This window comes from Schistocerca piceifrons, chromosome 6, assembly GCF_021461385.2.
Source record: "Schistocerca piceifrons isolate TAMUIC-IGC-003096 chromosome 6, iqSchPice1.1, whole genome shotgun sequence".
In the NCBI taxonomy this organism is placed as follows: domain Eukaryota; kingdom Metazoa; phylum Arthropoda; class Insecta; order Orthoptera; family Acrididae; genus Schistocerca; species Schistocerca piceifrons.
The window spans coordinates 588,772,487-588,790,352 of NC_060143.1; the positions used below are offsets into that span (position 1 = coordinate 588,772,487).

General features: G+C 37.2%; 1 protein-coding gene across 1 annotated transcript in view; it reads left to right on the forward strand.

Moving 5' to 3' along the window:
- Positions 1-17,866, forward strand: part of LOC124802464 (cadherin-99C) — a 628,642-nt gene that overhangs the window by 535,384 nt on the left and 75,392 nt on the right. Inside the window, exons 12-17 of the mRNA XM_047263250.1 lie at positions 4,389-4,553; positions 8,588-8,740; positions 8,896-9,036; positions 13,135-13,419; positions 14,312-14,485; positions 14,562-14,771. Coding sequence (XP_047119206.1) covers positions 4,389-4,553; positions 8,588-8,740; positions 8,896-9,036; positions 13,135-13,419; positions 14,312-14,485; positions 14,562-14,771 — 1,128 coding nt within the window. The remainder of the gene's footprint in view (positions 1-4,388; positions 4,554-8,587; positions 8,741-8,895; positions 9,037-13,134; positions 13,420-14,311; positions 14,486-14,561; positions 14,772-17,866) is intronic.

Genomic DNA, 17,866 nt, shown 5'->3' on the forward strand with positions numbered 1-17,866 from the left:
CTGAAAAACAATTGAAACAATTCATGCTGAGAACGACAAACTTGATGAATTTTTGGTGAATTTACTGCAAAGTATGAACCATGCTTCATCAAGTTCGTGGAGAAGCTGTTACTCATATATTATGGAAATGGTGGAGTTGAAGGCAGCTTTTCTGTTAACAAAGAAGTTTTAGATGAAAACTTAGAAGAAGATACAGATGTTGCAGAAAGAAGTGTTCACAATGCAGTACAATTGTTAGGTGGTTCTCTTAATAGTGAGAAACAACTAAATGGGGGCATCACAAAATTAGTGATACTAGCTGTGAAGAATGCTTCATCAAGAAGAGTAGAAGCTGTGAAAAAGAAGAAATCTTATGAAAATGAAGTGACCAACCTTAAAAGAAAAACAGTTCAAGAAATAAAAGATTTCAAAAATAAAAAAGAATGATTATAGGAAAGACAAAAGAAGAAGCTGAAGTTTTAGATGTTGAAATTTCAAGTTTACTTAGGAAAGTTAAACACTGAATCTTTTACTGTGAAATTTAACATCTGACATAAATTTTGTACCTTCAAAATTTTTATTATTACATTCAGCTTTCATTTCAACCAGCTTTCATACCCATAAAAAAGTGTTTTTTTTTTCATTGTACCACACTTAGTTTTGAGAGGTCATGAATGTAACTAAAGAGATAATGAAAAAGTCATGAAAAGGTGATGAATTAGATCCACTGAAAATCGGTAGACACCCTGTCATAGGATGATATGAATGAAGCAGCTGTTCATGCACCACATTCATATTAAACTATGATGAATACTGAGCACAGCAACAATTGCTTGCATGCTTGTCTCTGGATTGTTCTTAAAATGTAACAGCACTTCTTTCCCAGTGTTAGATGTACACATCACCCAAGGTCTGCCTGCATTAGCCCTCCTTACCATCAATGAGCTGGTAATTAGCAGTCGAGTGCACTTTACAATATATGTGCTATATTGTGGAGATCTGTGTGTTGGGAAATGTTTGCGATACATCACCGGGCTCTTTGACAAATGCCTTCAGCCACACTGTAAACAAAGTGCTTGTCTCACAGTTCTCCCTATGTGTAGTGATCCATGTTGAAACTGCAGCTGCCATGCAGGCACTAGTACTACCCGCCATTTACTGACTCAGTGTTGAAATAGCATTTGATGTAACAATGTTAAACGCAGTGACTTTTATCTGCTCACTCATATGCTATCTAAGCATGCTCAGTGCTCACACAATATGGGCTTTCAGCATATGATTGCTTTACGAAATATGTTTGTTTTTTCTTGTGTATCATCCATGTTAGTTTGGGCACTGAATTTTTGTGACACCCTGTGTGTAAACAATTTAGGAGACTATCTGAGTATCCCTCTTAGATTGTTTGCAGGTGATGCTGTTGTTTATTCTCTAGTAAAATCATCAGAACAAAATCAATTGCAAAATGATTTAGGCGAGATATCTGTGTGGAACAAAAAGTAGCTGTTGAGTCTAAATAAAAAATGTGTGAGGTCATCCACATGAGTAGCAAAAGGAAGCCATTAAATTTTGGTTAAAAAGGCTATCAGTACAATTAAATACTTAGGAAAAACAAATACAAACAACTTAAACTGGAAAAATCATATATAAAAAGTCATGGCCAAAGCAAACCAAAGATGGCTTTTTAATGGAAGAACACATAGAAGATGCAACAAATCTACTAGAGAGACAGCATAGGCTTGTTGTTTTATTTCATCTAGTTTCCTCAAGTAATTTAAATAAATGCAACACTGTCTCAGATTTTCAGAAATGCTGGAAAACGTCATATTGGCTGGACTGTCTTGTTATTCACCTGCAGACTAAATCTGGATAATTGAGATCGGAGAAAGATGGGGAAGTAGTACATTGGGCCATGTTGAGGAAGTACTCAATGGTTCTGGATTATTGTATTCAGTTCTATAGAGTTTGTGGAAAGAGGTACCACCTATTTGCACTCATACATCAAAAACTGTTTGACAGACAAAAGAATACTGATCAGTATGCATAGTTTCTTTGGTAAATAGCATCACAAGCTCACCACTCATTCAATTTATTATATACAGTCACCTTAAATATAGCAGGGATCATGAAGAAAGGCACAATGCACAGTTTGTGAGCAAGATTGGTATTATGGGTAGCAAAAAATACCTCTAGATGAAGCAGATTTGATTATGGAATATTCATTTGTGAAATTGTGGATTACTGTTATGGATCAGCTGTGCCGAATTCACGATATAAGGCTCCACAAAATTGAAGGCCAGAAGAGATGAGAATTGAATTTTTTAAAGATTTGAGAGACTATGTTGCTCTGCCATAACAAAAGTGGACTTGATATGCTAGACTGCTACATGATACAGGGTGACGTAAATAGTCAGAATCATGCATCAGTATCATTTATTTGAGAATTTATTGGTTACACAAGATGTCCTACTAGATCTGTGAGATATGCAAGTGCAAATATCTCACTAAGGCTCTCCTATTGTATGGTTACAAACCTGATTTCTGTGTTCTGCTCCACACTGCCTCTTCGGCAGCATACCCGTCTTTAGCCATGAAACTGAAAAACTTAATGAATGCTAGATGCTTAATAATGTATTAATAATGTATACAACACCAGATTTTGATTTCACTTTTTGACATATTTATTATTCTTAATGCCGTATTGTTAGAACAATGATCAGTTTCTTAAATATGTAAGATAAACAGCACTTGACTCAGGTTGCCTCTCAGAAACAAATGAGAGTTCAGTGGCAGAATGCATCAACTTGTTATAATGCCTAAGCACAGTGTTTAGAAACACTACCCATAAATCAAAAGTAGCTCTGCAGTGAATTACAACAACCAGTTATTTCAGTGACAATGGTGGTCCAACCTTCCCATTATTTACAACACAGTTCTGTCAAAATATTCACAAACTTGCATTAGCACTTGTAAGTTATTAGGCAATGACAGTACCACATTTTCTTCTGGATGCCAATATGCATAATTTCTTTTAGATGTTAGCGTATTCACATTCAAGTGGGTACTCTTTTGTCATATGTGGTGCCTATGAGCTTTCAGACCATGGACTCTCACAAAGGTGTTAACATGTTCACATTTGAGTGCTGATGTACATAGATGTTACACAGTTACTTGCCAGTAGCAGACTGACTATTTTATGTGATATCGACTATTTAAAGACTGGCATATGAACAAATTGTTATTTTGGAAATCACACAATCATTTGAAAAACTGCTACATTAAATTTTGCTACTCAGGACGTACTATACGTATTAACAATACTATTTATGAAATATGTGGTGGTCTAGGAATTTAGAAAAGTTTACAAAACCATTTTATGCATCCACATTGGGAATGTCCTATTTACAAGTGCAGGTGCTATATTGAAGATAATTGGAAATTATTCCAAAATTGTAATTAATAGCTTGATGAATTAATGAATTCTGCCATCTTGTGGATAAAAATTAGGTGAATGAAAGTATAACAGAAAATATCAGAATTTGACAGGCACAGAAGCAATATCTATGATGGAAAATATAGAAACTTCTGAACTCTTCTGTTAATTATCTTGTAAGTTAATTAATGTCACAGAATTTGAATTATGTTACTGGAAAGTCAGAATGCCAGTTTTCGTGATTGAGTGGTATCACTAAACCCATAAATATGTATTAGCTCACACACCATTTGCTAATTCACTGAAGTAAAAAATTCAGCTTGATTAGCAATACTTTCATGAAAACTGATACAATGGAAGAATCAGCACATTAACATCAATAACCTGAACAATGAACCTAAGTGAAATTCAGTCTAGATATCATTCTGAAATATTTATGTACATGGCACATGTAAACTATGTAAGAGAAGAAAGTAATATTATCAGGGGTTGAAATCATAACAGATGGAGTAATTCCAGCATGCTATGTCTCAATATTTAAAAGAGACTTTTTTATAATTGGTAAGAGTCCTATAAGCATTTCACAATCACACTTCACCTTTTCACTGAGGGACTTCCAAAATCTCACGGAACACAAATGCTTACATGTTGCACTGGTGGTGCACTGCAATAGTTTCCTCAGTCACCAGTCTTATTGTAAACTGAAAAATCAGAGCAATATAACTAATGTGTTCTGTTCACTATTTGCTATATATACTTTTCGAATGATGGCTGAGCCCTTTATTGCTGGTAGCTTATAATAAATGTGTAAGATGACATATTATCTATCAATCCCATTATAAAAAAATCTAATATCCACTCACACATATGTTAATTCTAGTCACAGACAATTATATTTGTACTCAGAAGAAAAAAATCACAAAAATTAGTAATATTTGTCAATAATTCCTTCCAGGCTACATTATTTTATGAATTTCAGGTTGTTGCAACAGACGATGACCTTGGTGAGAATGCCGAAATTTCATACAGCATATATCACGTCTCCAACAATGGAAGGCAGAAATTCAAAATAGAACCAAAAACAGGTGAAATATTTACCATTGGAAAACTGATAGCTGGAGAACAGTACAGCATAACAGTCCAGGTACACCCTAAACTTCTGCATGTTCATTGGTAGCTAGCTGATAGTATTACAGAGTGTGATGCAATGACATATAGACAATTTACTAAAGCCAACCATCATCATTCTTTTGATTTTCTTTAGAATGACTCTAATAAAATTCGATGTGTTATTACTCAACTGTGCTAAAGTAGAAGAATTGTTGACTATGAGCGGAGTAGAAATGTACCTAGTAGAATAGTTCATGATGGGAGGCACTCTCCATGATACCTAGTCAAAGTGTAGTGGTATAGAGAGACAAACAGTGAATGAAATTTGCTTTGATGTCAAGAGAGCAAAATGTGAAGCACGCAACAAATACTGTAGCAGAATATTATCTCTCAGAAAACCCAAAGATAAAAACTAGAGTATGAAAAGGATAGATTTCTATTCACCATTAAAATGACTTGTTGAATTGTAGACAGGCATGATGAAAAGACTGTAACATATAAGCTTTTGTCCAAAGCCTTCTCCATAAAAGAGAAACACACACATATTTTCACGAAAACAAGCACACCTTGCACACACATGACCACTGCCCAGACTGTAACAGAAAATTATTGAATGGGAGCAGTAATCCAGAGCAGGATAGAGAAGAGGAAGAAGAGAGATTGGTGTTGCCTGGCAGAACATGCAAGGTCTAGAGGTGATAAGGCAGGGCCAACAGGCACAGTGTCAGGAGACTGTGGTAGAGGGATAGGAGGGGGAAAAATTGAGGATTGGAAAGGAGATGAGCTGAGAAGGGAAAAAACTGGTGGATGTGCTGGCAGAGAGCACAGCTCAGTGAGGGTGAAGGGAGGTGAATTGTGGGGAGGTGACAGGGCAGTGGGGGGCAGAAACTGTTGGCTGGAGGGTATGGAGACAGTAGATTACTGTAGGTTGAGGCTCGAATGACTTCAGGAGTGGAGAATGTGCTGTAAAGATTACTCCCATCTGCACAGTTCAAAAAACCTGGTGGTGGAGGGGACGATCTAGCTGGCTCAGGTTTTGAAGCAGCCATTGAAATCCAGTACGTTATTTACAGCCTGCATGTTATACCACTTTACTCTTGGCCACAGTTTGGCTGTAGCTATTCTTCCTTGTAGACAGCTAATTGCTAGTCATACCAATATAAAATGCTGAACAGTGTTTACAGCAGACCTGGTATATAACATGCATGCTTAAAACAGGTGGCCTGCCCTGTGATGCAGTAGGATAAGCCTGTGACAGAACTAGAATAGGAAGTACTGGGTGGTTGGATTGGGCAGGTCTTCCACTTGGGTCTCACAGAGAGATATGATCCCTGTGGCAAGAGGTTGGGATTGGGAGTGGCATAAGGATGGACTGTGGTGTGCTGGAGATTGGGCGAGTAATGGAACACCACTTTAGAAGGGGTGGGAAGGATCTCGGGTAGGAAGTCCCTCATTTCAGGGCTGATGATAGATAATCAAGGGCCTAACAAAGTATGTGGTTCAGTTGTTCCAGAGTGGCAGAGGGGTCACTTGTTTGTAGCTGTTTCTTAGGAGTGTTGGGAGGATTGGGGGTGTGTGGGAACTTGGCATGGGAAATCTGTTGTCAAGCTAGGTCTGGGGGATAATTTCTGTCTGTGAAGGCTAGGAAAATTTCCTGTAGAAGGCCCACAAATAAAATAGGTTGGCATAGGAGGGTGCAATGCAGTTGCACACAGCTGTGCAGCAGATTTGTTTACATAACTAAGGAGGAGTAGTGTTAGGATATTGTTAGTAAGGTTGTTGGGGGTTATTGATGTATAGTGTGGGAAAAAAAGGGATCGAATGGGTGAGGTACAGCAGAATGCATGTGTTACCATAAGGGAAGAGATGTTGAGGGGATTAGTTAGGTTCAAAAGTTTGTTTGACACAGATAGGTGTGGAAAATAACATATCAATACAAGAGGATGAGGTAGGAAATGAGATCAATAGGAATAATTTAACACATAATTATCAGTGCTAAGAATTTGGGGCATGAGATGCAGCAGCAAAAATTCACATACCTTTTTGTATGCCTCTTATATACTTGTGCGGAAGTGAAAACCATGCAAGCTGCTATTTGTATAGTACAGTAAGATACAACAACAGTGCAGCCACAATGAAGCAAAGTTTATTCTTCTTCTTCCATGTACAAGCAGTTGCTGACAATAAGTATGAACACATGCTGCACTGTCCTTGTACAGATAGCATGACAGGTGCTGCACCTTGTGCACAAGTCATGTAGACAGTCACATGCGGCCTCTGGTCACAGGTCCGCACAGATGCCATTGGTGAAATATTCTAAGTGTAGTGCACTGGCAGTGTGGTGCTGCCACACTTACCCAAGTATTACATACGGGGCTATAGTATAAGGAATCTAGAAATATACAACTCTCTACTTGTTGCTTCCATGAGGATAGTGAAAACTAGATGAGTCTAGTTATTAATTTCACAATAGAGGGAGTTTGTAGAACTTCAGAATACATATCTTGTTCATTCCGACTCATGGTCTTGTTTTTTGATTATCATGCAGATAGAGGTCAGGAATATTTAGCAAGTAAGAAATTCTGGTCATGTAAACCTATACTATAACATTTTCAAATAAGGTGTCAGAAACACTTACATAATTTCCTCGAAATCTGCTTCAAATCTGTGACTTGACTGAATCATAACTGCTACAAAAACTGATTGAAAACTGTTCTGGCAGTGAACCTTACACAAACAAAAAACAAGTAGAAACCTTTTAGACATTATTGTCATAACTGTAATTACAGCATTATGATGAGGAATTGAATATTCACAAAATTTTATATGCGCCAGCAAATCCAGCATCAATAAAAAGGAACATTTGTAAATTTTTATTCAATTTTGATTCGTGCAATAAAAAAATTTATAAAATTTTATACCAAAGCACTGACTTTTAATTAATTGACACTGCTATTCTGGTGCATATTCTATATATGTATCTGTATTGTAAGTTTGTGTGTTTTATTATTAAATTGTGGCCCATAAAGGTATTGCTGTTTGCCTTGATTTGAAACTACAAAATGTACTGAACTGAAAAATGTGTACATGAAGTTTCAATCTGTATAATCTCATAATTTTATATAAAAACAAAGATGAGGTGACTTACCGAACAAAAGCGCTGGCAGGTCGATAGACACACAAACAAACACAAACATACACACAAAATTCAAGCTTTCGCAACAAACTGTTGCCTCATCAGGAAAGAGGGAAGGAGAGGGGAAGACGAAAGGAAGTGGGTTTTAAGGGAGAGGGTAAGGAGTCATTCCAATCCCGGGAGCGGAAAGACTTACCTTAGGGGGAAAAAAGGACAGGTATACACTCGCACACACGCACATATCCATCCACACATACAGACACAAGCAGACATATTTAAAGAAAATATGTCTGCTTGTGTCTGTATGTGTGGATGGATATGTGCGTGTGTGCGAGTGTATACCTGTCCTTTTTTCCCCCTAAGGTAAGTCTTTCCGCTCCCGGGATTGGAATGACTCCTTACCCTCTCCCTTAAAACCCACTTCCTTTCGTCTTCCCCTCTCCTTCCCTCTTTCCTGATGAGGCAACAGTTTGTTGCGAAAGCTTGAATTTTGTGTGTATGTTTGTGTTTGTTTGTGTGTCTATCGACCTGCCAGCGCTTTTGTTCGGTAAGTCACCTCATCTTTGTTTTTATATATAATTTTTCCCACGTGGAATGTTTCCTTCCATTATATTAATCTCATAATTTAATATATGAAATTAGATGTTAAACTTTGACTTCTGTAAGTCATTAAATTAATTTAAGTGATATTGTACAATGATGAATATGTGTGACAATAAAAAACATAATGGCAAACATAGGTCAATATAATAAAAATATAATGAATTGCATACTTCTCATGAAAAGTGTTTCACCTACTCCTATATAAATCGGATATTGGCTATTTCATTATTCAACTCTAGTAACGAGATAGTTACATCTCAATGCTAAGCTATCTGTAAGTCATCTTTCATTTTTTTCTGAATGCTCATCTAATTTTTAATTACTTGCAGGCAACAGATAAAGGTGGAAAATATTCTCAGACAATAGTAGAAGTTAATGTGGTTCCTGGTCCAAACACTCGAAGTCCAGTATTTGAGCAACAGACATATGAAGTGCAAGTCAGTGAAGGTGCTCCTATAAATTCTACAGTTGCAACTATCATTGTAAGTGAACGTTTGCATTGAAATACATAATTTTATGTGAGGATATGAATTCAGAAAGTTTACGAAATATCTGACAAACTCCACTGCAATACAAGTGTGTAATGCAGTTAAAATTAGTGAATTATTTTTTGTAATAATTTTGTACATATTTTCAGGCAAATGACCCTGAAAAGGACCCAGTCACATATTCTATCATATCGGGCAATGATCTACGGCAGTTTGCCATTGGAGACCGGACTGGAGTAATCACTGTCATACGAAAGTTAGACAGAGAGGAACTCACAAGATACCAGCTGGTATGTTTCTTACTTTTATTCATATATTCATTCATTATGTCTCATAGATCTCATCACATAGCAGAGCCTTCAGTGTTGTGGGATGAGTCAGAATTTATGATACTTCCAAATGTTCATAGAGCGACAACTGTGAATGCTCAAATTATTAACAGGAATTCTTCGGAAAATTTATTGTCATCGTGCATATCAGTGGGATAAGGGAACTGGGCCTACTTTCCCTTTGTGGAGCGTGTTGTCAACCAAATGGATGGTGTTTTCAGTTAGAAACGAATAGACAGTAACAAACATTATAATCGCCCTTGATGCTTCAACTCGTAACAAATCTGATAAACTGAGTATTGCTTGTAAAGCCAGTGAAATTACTGGGATGGCCACATGTGATAAATATGATAATAAAGACTGTATGATTCTGGCATGTATTAAAAAAAAGGCTTCACTCAGATAATACCATCATAGTCCTGTCTGTCAAAGAGAATACCACTGTCAAACAATGGAAACTCTGGTATGGGATAATGACAGTATTGTCAAAAGATAGATTGCTTCTCACCATATAGTGGAGATGTTGAGTTACAGACATGCACTACAAAAAGGTCGCTAAACAATTGAACTGTCATCCAAGGGGCCTTAGATGATGACACACACACACGCACGCACGCACGCACACACACACACACACACACACACACACACACACACACACACACACACACATATTCATTCTAGCACAACTATCACATGCATGACCACTCTCTCTCACTGCCGAGGCCGGAGAAATACCACTGTTGTTGTTTATAAAAATGACTACATTAATAAAATCCAATGGTTTTTCTGCAGCAATGATATTTGCAAAATAGATTATGATCCTACTGATTCCCTGTGCTGAAGAGCTTAAGGCTTGCTTTGATGGATGTGCACATATCATCCCCCCTGACCTCTTACTCAATTTTAGATTGATAAATCCTAAGGCCCCAAACATGTGTGCACAGATAAAGACTCACAAGATGGATATACCTACAGATCCTGTTATTAATGGGATTGGGAACACAGGCAGGCCAATTCTTAATATTTTCTTCAGCTGATTCACAATGACTTCACATTTCATGACAATTTTGCCATTTCTGATAGAAAGGAACTTTTACAACTCTTACATAGAAAATCTTTTCCTCACTACTGCACTTTACTGTCGCTTGATATAAAAAAAAATTAGATACAAACATTCCAGTAGAAGAGACTTATTTCAATTATTCAGGATGACCTTTGACACTGACATCTACGCACCAATGAAACTGTGGAGGTTATAGCTCTTCTTCGGCTCTTAACTTCATAAAATTACTTCATTTTTAATAACAAATTTTATAAGCAGTCAGTTGGCCATGGGTAATCATTTTGCAGGGTTTCTTGCTGATATATTCATGAATTAGTTGAGTGTGACCATTTCGCCCAGGTCCCCCACCAGTAAAAAAAAAAAAAAAAAAAAAAATTTGCTGGTGATATGTAGGTAAGATAATAATTGTTTTTGATGTTGAAGGAATGATCTTTACACATGAAGTCATCAATAGCAATGGTATTCTCAACTTCTTTGATTTGTAGCCTTGTCTCATTAATCATGTCATCAAATTTGACATTTATAGTAAGCCTCCTACAAGGGACTCTGTTATACATGCTACATCGTCTCATCTGTATAAGTACAAGATGAGTTACTTCAGATCTATGAAACACTGTATCACAGAAATTGCACAATGTAGAATCTATTACAAAGGAACTGGAAGACCTGAAATATGTTGCTTTTTTGCAATGGCTACAGCCCCTCCATCATTGAGAAATTATACATGCAAAAAAATCACCAACTGACTCTCAGTCCTGCACCTTAAAATTACAGGTTTTCGAAGCTTTCATTTTTAGGTAATGTGTTCTACACTGCAGTTAAACTCTTTGGTGGTCAAAATATAAGAATAGTGTATACCACCTCTAACAAAATTCAGTGTCAATACATCCACAACATTGCATAAATTGAAGATGGAGGGGGGAGAAAGGAAAGAGAAGGAAAGGGACCAATGATACAAGCTGGATCGAGACTTTATGCAGAATCAGCAGTGACAAACAATAATGTGTGATGGACTGGTACTGAAACATGGGATCTTCTGCTTACAAGGCACATGTGTTAACTGCTGCATCACTCGGACACAGTGTTAATCACAAATGCAAGGACTATCTCGGCATGCTCCTCAGTTGATTCACATTCACCAGTTCCTTCCCTGTCCTTTTCCTTTCTCCCCCGGCCACCTTCACTTTACATAATATGTTTTACAGTTGCAGATTCCATGTGATGTTCATTCTTTTGGACATTGTCCAAGTGGGAAGGGCTTTTAAAATAAGGTTTCAGGAGCATTTACTCACTAAGAAGGGGCAGATTACCAGTAAGCATAATTCCTCTTTTGCTGAGCACCTTAAATCCAGGGGCCACTAGCCACCTGCACTCAGGAACTTAAAGATTTACATCATGCTCCCCAAGGAAGGAGACCTAGTCTTCTTGATGATATTCATATGCTAAGAAGGATATGTTACTCAATGATCAGTTAGCTGGCACAAATCAGGTTTTATATGATTGTAAGTTTTTTAATTAATTTATTTTTTTAATGATATATTAGTTTTTAATCTTTTATTACCAGGGAACTGGTTTTAGCATTGTTACCTTTTTGTCTTATATTTGTAGTCTAATCTTTATTTTATTGCTCTACATATTTTACTTCATTATTCTTTTAGTCCGCCCCGATAGCTGAGTGGTCCACGTGACGGATTACCGTCCTATGGGCCCGGGTTCGATTCCCAGATGGGTCAGGAATTTTCTCCGTTCAGGGACTGGGTGTTGTGTTGTCTTCTTCATCATTTCATCCCCATCCGGTGCACAGGTCGCCCAATGTGGCGTCGAATGTAATAAGACTTGCACCAAGGCGGCCGGACCTGACCCGCAAGGGGCCTCCCGGCCAATGATGCCAAACGCTCATTTCATTATTCTTTTAGGCTGTATTTGAGCATAAGGATTTTCTGTATCTCTGTACATAGTTTTTGATCTAGCATATCCTGCATTTTATGTATTTCCAACGGCCCTGTTATGTTTTTATTAATTTCTCAGTTCATCCACTACTAATTGAATGTTACACCATTATCACACTGTACACTGTCATTTCTACTAGCACAATATTTTGCATGAGCTCCTATCATTCATATGTATGCACTATGTGAATACGAATGGCCCTTTGTCACCTTTCTAGTATACAGCTGTGTTTACAGTTTGTGCACGAGATCTAGTTCTGCGCTGCTACACCTGTCCCCACCTCCACACGAGGTAATATACTTTTTGAGGTTTCTTCTTCATTCTCTACTCATGCCTGATCCTGGTGCTTTTATCTATTAGTTTTTAATATGTTTTCCATGTAGGTTGTAGTTTTGTATGTTTTATTCGGTGTCATATCTTATTTGACAGTTGCTTTTTATCAGAAAATTTTTGAATCTTTAACATGAGCTATGTGACTTTTCTCTATGTAATTTTATTCATTTGGTGTTTGAAGCTTATTTTGCCTTTATAGTAATCCAGGATAGCACCAGACTGAATTAATTATAATTTCATCCTCACCTTATATTTTAAGGTAACCTGATGATGCCCTGTCCAGGTTAAACAATCCTTGTAGAGTTAATGAAGAACAGTGTGCAACCTACAACTGTTTTTTAAATAGGAGAAATTTTTTCTGAAACTTTTAAACCCCTATTACATGCCCTTAGGGAATGAGTTTCCAAAACTGCTGAAACAGTTATTTCTTTTATTCGTTTTTTTATTCAGTTTTCATAGCTTTAAATTGAAAATTCCCTTAATAGTGCCTTTTTTTTTCAAAAAAGCTTTCAACACCTATTTCACCCCCTTAGGGGTGGAGTTTCAAAAAATCCCTTCTTAAATGATGCCTACAGTAAAAAATCAACACCCTACCCAAAATTCAAGATTAATATTTCAGATTTTTAAAATTTAATGTCACAATACTTACTAGACAAATTATTTGTTTACATCACACATTTGAACTGACAGAGAGTTATTTTCAATTTCAGGTAGTTAAGGCAGAGGATACTGGAGGACTATCAAGCACAGCACTGATCAGCATAAAAGTGACAGACATAAATGACAAAAATCCAGAGTTTCAGAATCTGCCGTATCTGTTTAGAGTGCGGGAAGGAGAAAATAATGCCAAAGTTGGGAGTGTGCTTGCCACTGATGCAGATGAGGGCCAGAATGCAGTTGTGTACTATTCTGTTCCTGATGAGATACCATTTGCAATTGATGCTATGACAGGTGAAATTCGGACAAAAACTGCACTTGATTATGAAAAACAGAGGGTAAGCCATTGGTACAATTATGTTAAGTATCATTTGTATGTATTGCTGTCTTTCACACAGAATAGATCATGTTTGTGACTTTCTCATCTTTTCCATACAAACTAATTTACTCATTGTACTTGTCCAACTCTATTATCATCACATTGAGGTAATGTAGGAAGCCAGGTAAAGTATTCAGATTGATTTGTCAGTTTTAACTGACCATCTTAGTATTTATAAGTGAACCCAGTAATTGCTTAAAAAGGATGAACAGGACTCACAGTGTACACAACATAAAAGAAGGTTCACTTTTGCAGTCCATGTGTTGATAAAAGATGATGCAGTATGGAGAAACAAGTCATGTACAGCATTAAATTTGTATGTAACATGATGTGCTTTCATTATTAACAGATAGTTCCTGGCAGTGGTCTGTAGCAGGCTCTGATTGTTCAAGAAGGTTTTAGACTAGATTAGTTACAAACCTTATTCATAACAACATATAACAAGAAATAAACTGATATTCAACAACCTGCTCTTAACAGTGGTTATGTGTAATAATTGAAAGCTCAACTTGCGAGGAATTGGGGGGGGAGGGGGTGAAATTATTTGTGCTGCTTTTAGTGAGCTGGTGAGGGGGAAGGGTGGGGGAAGGTGGTTGGGGAAGAGAAGTGGGTATCTCAGGTTTTCGAGCTACCAAGCTCTAACAACTTCATTATATATTTCAGTGATATTTTCTGTATTTTTATGGTTTCACCAATTATTGAGTCAGAGGCATATTATTTTTGAAGCACCTTAAATTAGTTACTAATGAAATGAGTCACAAATGTTGTGACTGTTTGGAGTGCTTACAAAATATCTTACAAAATTGTACTTCAACAGGTATGTGATTCCTTGAGCTTACTTTTATTTTCAGGACTATAAGTTTGTCGTGACTGCAAAAGATGGGGCACCAGATCCTCGCTTGGCAACAGCGACTGTCACAGTCCAGGTGGTGGATATTGACGATGAATTGCCAATATTCCATTTACTGAGCTATGAGGCAAGGGTCCCTGAAAATGTTCCAGATTACATGGTTACCCAAGTCAAGGTAAATCCATAACTTCCTTAGTTGACAAAAGAGGCTAAAAATCCTTGCACCTATTCTAATGATATGGTATTTTCAGGCTGATGATCCAGATACGAATCAAAAAATAACTTACATTATCAGGCAAGGACCAGCTGAATTATTTTCAATTGATCAGAAAACTGGTGTTATTAGAACTTTACGTGGATTGGATTATGAGAGAGAAAGTCAATATATCCTTGTCATTGGAACATTGGAAAATCCGGGAAATCGCCCAGGTGACACAACCAGAGTGATTGTCAATGTTGAGGTAAATATTACCTATTCATTTTATAAAAAACCAATGTGAATTGCTTCTTACACTCAAAAAAATGTTCTAATATAAAAATGAGGGCATTGCTCATATAAGTTACGTATTAACAATTTTTAATTTAGTTTTCACATACTATTTTTGTACTGCGGGTCACTTTTTAGACTTCAGCAGTGCTTAAATTGACTACATGAATTTTAATGGTTGTGCTTAAATGAAAGTCTACTTTCTATCTTTGCCCCTCTGCACACACACATGGAATGCTGTAAATGTGAACAGTCAGTAACAGTAACCAAATGTATGGAGTAAAATGCAACTTATCAGTGATGAAATTTAGCATTTGTTAATTGATTATCCTGGCAGTACATTAATATGTAAAAGAACAGTTTTCACCAAGGTAATAAATCCAGTAGTGAAAACAGAAAATTTTTGTGGGGCAATATAACAGAAGAAGACTCTCATCAGTAAAAATAATGACAGCCCCATATTGTGCAGCAGAGAGAAACAAGGTCAAACAAGTGGGTAGGTACTTACAAATCTGTGCTTTGCAGATTGCTCCTTAGTCTTTGGCAGTGGGTACATGGTGTACCACCATCATTTTCCCTCTGTGTTGTTTTTGTTGTTGTTTTCAGCCTGAAGACTGGTTTGATGCAGCTCTCAATGCTGTTCTATCCAGTGCAAGTCTTTTACTATCTGCATAACTACCACAACCTGCATCCATTTGAACCTGGTGACTGTATTCGAGCCTTAGTCTCTCCCTACATTTGTAGCCCTCACCCCCCACCACCACCACCACCCCAAACAGAAACCGTTTCATTACTGTATGGACAACTCCTGGATGTATCCTATCAACTTATCTCTTCTTTTAGCCAAGGTGTGCCATAAACGTTTTTCCCCCAATTTTACTCGGTACTTTCTGGTTCATTGCTTGATCTCCCCATCCAATTTTCAGCATTTTTCAAGAGCACTACATTTCAAAAGTTTTTGTTTCATTTCTATTTGAAGCTACAGCTTCAGAAAGGACTTCTAACATGTAAATCTATTTTTGATAGTGATAGAAGATGACAAATTCTTCTTTTTCAGAAATACTATTGCCAGTCTTCATTTATATCCTCTCTACTTTGGGCCATCATCAGTTATTTTTCTGCCCAAATAGCAAAAATTGTCTACTAGTTTTATTGTCTCATTTCCCATTCAGCTTCACCTCATTTCATTCAGTTATGCTTCATTACCATGGTTTTACTTTTGTTGATGTTCATCTTATAATCTCTTTTTAAGACCATATCCATTTAATTCAACTGTTCTTCCAAATCTCTTGCAGTCTGAAAGAATCACAGTGTCATCAGCAATCATTAAAGTTTTTGTTTCTTCTCCATTAACTTCATTTCAGTTTTCAAATTTCTCCCTGGTTTGCTTCACTGCTTGTTCAGTGTACATCCTGAATAACATCAGGAATAGGCTGTCTCTCTCTTCTCAATTACAGCTTCCCTTTCACAACCTTCAGTGCTTACAACTGCTATCTGGTTTCTGTACAAGGTGTTAATTAGTTTTGATACCTGTAGTTTGTCCCTGATACCTTCACAATTTCAAATAATGCATTCCAGTCAACGTCTTCAAAAACTTTCCGTAAAACTATAAATTTTACAAATGTAGGTTTGGCTTTCTTTAACATGTCATCTAACATAAGTTGTAGGGTCAGTATGGCCTTGGGTGTTCTTATATGTCTCCAAGAGTAAAGATGCATGCTCTCAGAAAAAAAGGCTGTGATTACCTATGAATTTGCAGTAGCAGCACAGCAGGACATGTTATCTGAAGTTACAAGGTCAGATCAGTCAACCGTTCAGACTGTTGCCCCTGTAACAACTGAAAGAACCACTGCCCCTCATCAGGAACCATGCCTCTTGCCTCTCTGCAGATACAATCACATTGTGGTTGCACTTAAGGTATGGCTATTAGTACTGTTGAGACACCCAAGCCTCCCCACAATGTTGTAAGTTTTTCCGTGATGTGCAATGTCTTTCTTTTAATATCATACACTGCAGAGCAGCGATGACTAAACAAACTCATGAAGAACTCTGCCCACTTCTCTGAATCTTTTGCCTCTTTTCTGTTGATACAACCTGGCAAGGACAGTATTCCAGTTTTGGTATCTGCCTTCCCCATGGCTGGAATTGTGTGGTCAATCAACTTTAAACTGCTCTGGACTGATACTCCTAGATAGTTGACGTTGTAACAGGTCACTATTCTGTAGTCAAATTATGTACAATCTTTTCACCTATTTACGTACATTACAGTATACATGTTTATGTTTAGAGCTACAGTAGCTACCAGTCTCTGCACCAGCTGCTGATCATCTGAAAGTGTCTTTAAAATTTCTAACTAGGTTCTAATGAAAAGGAAGATTAATGTCTGATGTCAGATTGATGATTAGTTTAAAATCAAAGATTGGGTAAGAAAATTAACTGTGTTGTTTTGAAAGGAAACATTCCCACAGTTTGACTTAAGCAGTTTAAGGAGTCCTCAGAAAACGTAAATGAGGATTTGAACTGCCATCCTCCTGAATGTGAATCCAGTGTCTGTCTGACTGCTGCAGCACCTCGCTTTGTATATCTCTAATGATGTCATGTCCCTGCATGTAAGTGGACGGCCTCTTAGGATGACTGCAGGTGTTATCCACTGGCTTACTAATATACAGGGCATTTCAAGAGGAACAAAAAATATCAGAAGGTGCTAGTATAGACCTATTCAAATAAAGGCTTTCATGTAACATGTATCTGACTTTTATTGGCTACAGAGATGTAGCTATTGATTACAGGGATGTAGCTGTTAGAATGTAACCCAAACCAATAAACACAGAAGGTGTTAAACAAGGGTTGTTGTTGTTGTTGTGGTCTTCAGTCCTGAGACTGGTTTGATGCAGCTCTCCATGCTACTCTATCCTGTGCAAGCTTCTTCATCTCCCAGTACCTACTGCAACCTATATCCTTCTGAATCTGCTTAGTGTATTCATCTCTTGGTCTCCCTCTACGATTTTTACCCTCCACGCTGCCCTCCAATACTAAATTGGTGATCCCTTGATGCCTCAGAACATGTCC